At 41.1% G+C, this 7,994-nt stretch overlaps 1 protein-coding gene across 1 annotated transcript; it reads right to left on the reverse strand.

Moving 5' to 3' along the window:
- Window positions 1–1,485: 1,485 nt before the first annotated feature.
- Window positions 1,486–7,994, reverse strand: LOC311254573 (ADP-ribosylation factor 3). Its single transcript, XM_084348418.1, has 5 exons — window positions 7,904–7,994; window positions 5,923–6,176; window positions 5,729–5,839; window positions 5,517–5,641; window positions 1,486–3,640 (listed from the first exon to the last, which is right to left on the reverse strand). Exons 2-5 carry the CDS (start codon window positions 6,068–6,070, stop codon window positions 3,479–3,481), a joined length of 546 nt encoding a protein of 181 aa, XP_084204544.1. The 5' UTR covers window positions 6,071–6,176; window positions 7,904–7,994; the 3' UTR covers window positions 1,486–3,478.

The following is a 7,994-nucleotide window of genomic DNA, read 5'->3' on the forward strand; positions in this document are numbered from 1 at the left end:
AACAGAAGACGTTCAGGGAAACATAGAAAGATTGTTACATCACACACTCCAATACACGTAATGAAATAAACTGCTCAATAATTATGTTTGAAGAAAAGTAAAGTATAACTAAAACCCATAGTTGCCCTTCTACGGCTGATACTGATACTCTGAAAGCTACAAAATGATAGAGTTAGCCATAACCATGATTTTGGAAAACTTTCTTGAAACTACAGCTTGATTTCTCAAAACTCTCTTGCAAAATGAAACACTGCACTCAAAAAGCAACTTCTCTCTTGTCAAAACTGATTATTTCCACCAAAACATCAGAGCATCATTTAAACACTGGTGTGACAGATTAAAATCACTTCTATCAAAATACATTTGGCTTCATGAGGCTGTGCCACATATTCAACTGTATAAAATGGTTTGAAATTTGAAACATAACATTCAGGGTTATTTCTATATACCGTATATATATTTCTGTCCCAAAAAAGGTTGCAGTACATGCAGTTTAAAGGCTGTTACAATACAGTGAATAAATCATATCAATATTGCATTGACTCATTGTATCAGGGTAGGATCAAGTGCACATATGTCTGTCCAATAAGCACAAGTTGGGCAACACTCACAATGCAGCTGCTAAAAGTCAGACTGTAAAGTTACGCTACAGTTGATACGTCAACTTTATTAGAGTTCGAACCAAAGTCTGACAGATTTCATTAGAAATATTGGATTGCCTTCCTCTTCCTCCTCCTCCCCTCGTTGTCTCTGGTTTCCATGTCACTCCATTTGTTCACCTGAAGCAGAACAGGAGTCGGCAGTCACATAACAGTATGTCCAACAGTTTCTCCTGATGTTGCATATAAAGCTGTTTTCCGAGATTATTCTCCTCACCAACAGAAATAAATATTGCTTCTTTTCATTCATGTATTTTCAACAACACATTGACTCTGAAAATGCTGGTATTTGCCTTCTAACCTTTGAGTTTTGCAGACATCAGCTTTACTTCATTGTTCCTGCACATGTAAAGATAAGAACTTCAAATTTTTCATTCAAATAGATGTATCAGTTTTAAGGACAGAACTGCTGTCCTTAAACTGCTGGTCAAGATCAACCAGTGAATATTTTACAGTCAAACATAAGAAATGTGCCATTTTCTGAAGCAGACTTCAGAGACATCATCAGTTCAAAATCATGTTTATAATGCAGCAGTGCTCACAAAATATGGAAAACTTATGAAGCATCAAGCTTATAAAACAATCTTTATATGTTGTTGAGCTGTTTTAAGAGGGTCTCGGATCTACAGGACCCCAAATATAACAAGTAGGATTAATCCACAAAGGTAAGTAGACACAGATCTTCATACTTAAAGATCTCATCGCTAAAGGCTGCCCTCTTCTGGTAGACACTTGTCACAGCAGGATCTTCTGTCCTGCTTCAGTCACTCGTCACTTGTAAATATGAAGTCCATCAGTAACACTCACTCTCAGCTGATGAGACGGGTCATACAGAAAATGGGTTTATTTGTAATACAGCAGGATTTTGTTTGTCGTCTTACATCACATACAGATGTCTCCTTGCACTCAGCATTGAAACATGGTCGTCACCGTTTTTAAATCTACATGTGTAACTATAACGGTACAGAATGAATCATCAGAAGTATTTTTATTATCTTTTTGTTCGCACATAATTATCATTGTTTCACAGACACAGTCTACATCGAAGTTTCTTTACACCCCAAAGAAAACCAAACAGAAATCTACCACCAAATATGAATCAAGTATACTGGCAAAGACAAAACAAAAGAAAAGGACAAAACCTTTGCCTAATCATCCTGAACTGTGGTGCAAAACCCGCCTATTGAGGGCATAGAGAAATAAATCTGTAAATCATTCTTTATAGATAAATATATGTGAGCTAAAATCAGAAACAAACGAGCTGAGAGGAAATCAATTTGAAGTCAGCACTGAATATAAGGCCACGAAACCCAAATGATCAAACTCATGATTTAACACACGATAGAGTCGGAGTATGGACAATGCATTCGTAACTTGGTGGAAGTGGATTTACAGTATGTTGCACTGTCACTGGTTTATGGCACAATTAACTCCTCTTATTGACAGAAGTCTGTGGATTCTGCTGGTATCAGTGGCGACGCTGTAACTCGTCTGCTGTTCACAAGTGAATGAATTGATCTGCTCACCCTGCTTTCTTTCCCATAATTACGCCGACACATCACTGAAATAAAGGAATATATGCGTGTGTCAAATAAATATCATTACAGCCATATATAGATTCATCAACAATATTCACATTCAGTAACACAACAACAGAATCATCCCCCCCGGATATGCACGTCTGAGACGAAGCGAGAGCAACCTGACGCAGTTTGAGTACTCACATGGAGGCAGACATGAAGCAGCATCTCTGCAGGTCATTCACCTATTTTACCACTTACACATCAAAAAGACCATAAAGCTGACTATGCTGTATTTAGTACGTGTTGACAACTACTTGCAGAAATCGGTCAGATTTCTGCGTCCTACTGTAAACAGCATCAGAACACGATGAGAGCAGTTAGAGAAAAAAAAACCCACAAACAGCGTCAACATCCATGCAGCTCAGAGGATGGAGAGAGTATGCAACAATGTCAGCATGCAGTTCAGGCAGTCGAGGACGTGTCGAGCGTTTTAAAATATTTAAAAAGGGCGGCTTTGACGCTCCGGGTCGCCACACAGGGAGTAGAAACACGCCACAGATATCAAAAGATTTCCAAAATGAGGCAGTAAAGAGGACGTGTGACAGAGGAAGCTCCAGTCCTGCTGTCTTTTATGTTGTTGAGTTGTTCACGATTAATACTGACTAGGCTGCTCGCACAGACACATACAGCACAGCACATGTAGGTACACACTTTATCTGAGTATCAGAGTGCCTCAGCATTGCTCACAAATTAAGAAGGGAGAACAAACCATTAATTGTTAAGCTGTGATTGTTCTCAAAAAATGGCTCTGTTACCCCCATAGGAAAGGAAAAGGAAAACAAACAAACAAACAAACAGGGAGTGCAACTGACACAGAACAGTTCTTCGCATGGACGACATACATCAACAAAAAAGTCACATTTGACTCATTGCTGACTGGGTGGAGTCACACATGACTTGGTACAGCACCTAGAGACTAACATACAGTACATTGCACCTAAGGACAAGAGGTGGACACAGGAAAAGCAAGTGTCTGCTGTGATTGCTTACGGTTAGTGTGCATTCTTGTGTGTGTGCGTGTGTGAGAGAGAGGTTAAATATGAAGTATGTGAGAATCTGTTTTCAATAAGCGTTGAGAACCTCAACAGAAAGCCTAAAAATCAACCCCCCCAACCCCATGATTTTGCTTTTCACTTATCAATCAAAACCCTTGATCCTAACACGCACCCACATTCCCCAAAAACAAATAATAACTTGGACGGTTGTGGTCGCTGGCTGCTTTTTCCAGTTTCCTTCTTATTTCTTGTTCTTGAGTTGATTGGCCAGCCAATCAAGACCCTCATAGAGGCCGTCGCCGCTGGTGGCGCAGGTGGCCTGGATGTACCAGTTACGGTGACGCAGGGAGTGTAAGCCCAGCTTGTCTGTGATCTCAGCAGCATTCATGGCGTTTGGTAAGTCCTGCGAACGGAGAGACAGAGAGTTCAGTGAGGAGACAGCAGGTCAAGGAATGGGGTACAAACACACATGGGTGAATAAAGGCATAATGAGCATTTTACTTACTTGACATTTTACTTTTCTAAAGGCCAGACAGCTGATGTCTTCGTCGTATTTGATCGTAAATTAAATTTCTCTGGATTTTTAGATTTTTTTACCTTGGTCTTGTCGTTTTATGACATTTTAATGCGGAATTGTTACATAGTATATCTTGAATTGATAATGAAAATAATAGTTGCAGCCTTAGTAATGTGCAGTTTTACAGAGGAAACTTAAATGGTGAATTTTAAAGAGTAGCTACACCTAGTAGCTGGTTAGCTTAGCTTAGCTTAGCTTAGCATAAAGACTGTTATCAGGAGGAAACTGCTAGCCCGGCTCCGTCCAAAAGTCACAAAATTTGAGGGACAGATATTAAAGTGGTATCAATCTTCTCATCTAACTCTCATTATGAAAAACAAATTAGCATGTTGTAATTTATAATAATATTTATAATAATAAATCATATAATGAAAGGCTGTACGCTGAAAGCTACATTTCTACATACGGTTTAGGAGTGTGCTATAGTCGCTACATTTTATTTAACTGGTTTTAACATTTAGCTCCTTATTTTGTTATCATCTAAACATTGTCAGCTCTACAGAAGATTCAGAGGCAACACTTTTGATAACTGATTAGCAGCCAAGACAGCGTTGGCTGGTAATGTTTTCACTTTCTGAGTCTGTGTGTGTCATCCTCACAAAATGTGATCCTGGAGACACCTTTTGTAGCAGGAACTACCAAAGAAGCGATTTTGAGTGTTTTGCCAGGTGTTATATGTCTGTCGTCTATTCCTGTGGACAGATATTTGTCAGCCTGATAGCATCCCAAGATACAGTCACGAATCTTTACAGGTGTGCAGATGAGATTAAAAAAAAGAAAGTGAGGGCCCTGAACTACGGAGGGAGGAAGTAGGAATGGAGTCACTGTCGCCCCACTTTTACGCCCCTTGCCCTCATTTGTTTTAAGTTAAAGATCCCTGTAACCGAGTTCCAATCGTTTTTGTCCATCTACTGCAGCTGGTTTTGTTTCCTGTCTGTCTGTGGACATCGTCTGAGATTTTTGTCGGCGCAATAGCGTCACAACCATGCAAAATACAGTCAGGAAACTTTACAGGTGCGTGAGTTTGAAGACAGACATAGTCTGAGCAAGATGGCGAGGAGTAGGGCCACGCATCCATAGTTAATTGCTTCAAGATGGCTGAAAAATTCTCAGGTTGAGTCTTCTCTAGTGTGAGGATTTCTCTATTTTATATAAATGTAAAGAACTTCAATATGTCCCCTTGGATTCTTGGAAACTGTAAAGGATGTTTTTCACTGCCTTCTGTAAAATTATGGTAATAATAATAGTCGCAGCTGCAGACAGAATGGCTCTACTGTCAGACTCAGACTACTGTATGTTACGTAGTTATAAAGGTGTTAATGAGGAAGGAGGAATTTCTGAGGTTTGGTATGATTTCTTTCATAACACTGGTGTGATTTGACCCAGATTATTGCATGTGTTTATCTTTTTTGGTGTCGTTGTCATGGTTTCTGTATTCTTGTTCCCTATTCAGCTGAGCCACTGTTCCTTTCAATTTCTCTTCCTCCTTTTCCACCTGCCTTTCCTCTTTTTCTCTTTTTATATCATAAACCCGTCAGCCATGAATTCTAAGGGATGTTGTTTATTTTTTCTTGATCCAAAACAGTTCAGCTCAGGCTTCCTTCTCTTTCTCTGCAGCGTCAAATTGTAAATGTAAATGAAACTACAATGAAAATGCAGTAAATGATTAACATGTATATGCAGAAATGTTATGGTTTCTTACCTGCTTGTTGGCAAACACAAGGAGGACCGCATCTCTCAGTTCGTCCTCAGCCAGCATCCTCATCAGCTCCTCTCGTGCTTCGTTCACGCGCTCTCTGTCATTACTGTCCACCACAAAGATTAGACCTGAAACAGTGAGAGGAATGAACTAAATACATTACATTTCAGAAGAAGAAAAGAGGCAAGTGTTACCCTTTGATTAGCTCTGCTCACCCTGTGTGTTTTGAAAGTAGTGTCTCCAGAGAGGGCGGATCTTGTCCTGCCCACCCACGTCCCACACAGTGAAGCTGATGTTCTTGTACTCCACCGTCTCAACGTTAAACCCTGAAAACAAGAGCAAGATGTAAAGCAAACACAGCAGGCATGACAGTACTTTACAACTTATGCTCTTTCGACTGTGCACATACCAATGGTTGGGATTGTGGTGACTATTTCCCCCAGTTTGAGCTTGTAGAGGATTGTTGTTTTTCCTGCAGCGTCGAGCCCCACCATCAAGATCCTCATCTCTTTCTTCCCTATGAGGCTCTTCAGCAAATTCCCGAAAATGTTCCCCATGGTTTAAATGGAGTCGTTAAACTTCAGCGTGTGGCTACAATCCTGATTTTGGATGGCTTTCTGTGAAGATTTTTAATCGTCCAGCAGGGATAGATTTGAAGGAGGGCTGAAAGGAAACAGAACAAATAACCATTTACTAACACGTTGTGCGTTGCTATAACACAAGGTAAACATCAAATGAAAGTTGCTGGTCTGAATTATTAATGTTGAAATAAACTAAACTCTGTAAGAACTTGGTCAAATAATGAAGAGAACGCTCCAGCTCACCTTTCTAAAAAAAGAAAAAACTACACTAACACTACTAAATGCACACCCCGAGACAGGTGCAAGCTATGCTAATGGCCCACAGTCATCGTCACAGAGAGGGTGAAGGAGATGGATGTCAGTGCCATGACTCCAGGCTGCAGCACAATCTGTTCAGACCCTTCTCGCTGTTTTTTTTTTCTCCTTCAAATGTTAGCCTTCAACAACGCCAAGCCCTCGGAGCACATGCAAAATGTCCTACATTACCGGGCATGGCTTAAAACACATTAAACTGAAATCCACCATAAAAGCCAGATGGCCTCAAACAGGGACAGAAGAACATGTTACCTGTGCAGTCTATATGGAAACAACTATCCTAAATATTGTAAGAGGCCAGAAATGTTTAAAGAGGAGGATAGGAGTGAAATACAATACTCTCTTAAACTATCTAATCTCAAAGGTCCCACTTACTAGCCCTCTGAGCTTTCTACCACTCAATACTATGACATCACTAACTTCATTATCCATTTAATTTCCCTTAATTTATTCATTTCATTTTCATCATTTGAAGTGCTGAACAGGTTGGAGATCACTCAGAGGTCTGGGACCAGGCTAGCATCCTGTAGTCCGTATAACAAATGTGTGTAGAAATGCACCTGCAAATAACACAATGTCCTCCAATGATGTCTTCTAAATGTACAAACACATCTTGGACATTGTGCTATATCGGGTTTATGCCAAGGGAAATGCCATAGTGACTGCACATGCTCTGAATTGTAAGGATGTATATTAACTGTATTGTAATGTGTCAAAGAGACAAGGTGGTTCAGTTTATACTATACATGTAAATCCTTAAACTGAGAGTGCATTTGACTTAATCGTCCTACAGCAGTGAGGGGTTCAGATAAGTACCAGCCTCACTAAAGTGGAAACAAGATAAAACACAGATACATGAAGTCTTCAGCAGGTGGACGTGGGGCTAACAGCAGCCCTGTCCATGGTGCTGAAGAGGATCACCACTCTGACACCAGCTCACATCCTCTCACAGATGGGTTCACACGTTTAAAATGTGACCTCTTAAGATGGTGATTAATGCGGGAGCAGGGCCACGATATTCCGGCCTGATCATGTAAATCCAGCTCCGGGTGACTCAGGCTGCGTTAGCCAGGATGCTACGGTCGGTAGGTAACGTAACGGCTATCCTGCCGTTATTAGCCGTGAACATCGGCCCCGCATTTATCTCCGCTGAAACTAGAGCTTCGCACTTATTTTCCGCCTTCAGCTCTTAAAATGTCAGCATCATCTGATGTATTATTATCCCATTTATCAGTCGAGTGTGGCTTTTCATCGCTGGGGCGATGAGGCGTAACGGTAGCTAGCGTATCTGCCGTGCCGATCCACCCCATTCATCCATCCGCTCCTCACCTCAGCGGGCGTCCGGCTGCCAGCGAGCCGGCCGCCGCCGCTTCAGCACGGGCAACACTGAGTTCACACTACCGCCACAGGACGGCCAGCAAACACTATATTATTTCACCAACTGCCTGGACCTACGTGTGTATTAAGGATGGTATTGCCAGTATCCTCACTTACCTTTGCTGAGTAGACCTCTACTAAATGTCTCACGGTATTTTCCGGGGGACAACGCAGCAGTACACGAGATCTCGCGAGAATAGAGGAAAAG

This window comes from Pagrus pagrus (genome assembly GCF_965226575.1).
Source record: "Pagrus pagrus genome assembly, chromosome: 3".
Classification (NCBI taxonomy): Eukaryota; Metazoa; Chordata; class Actinopteri; order Spariformes; family Sparidae; genus Pagrus; species Pagrus pagrus.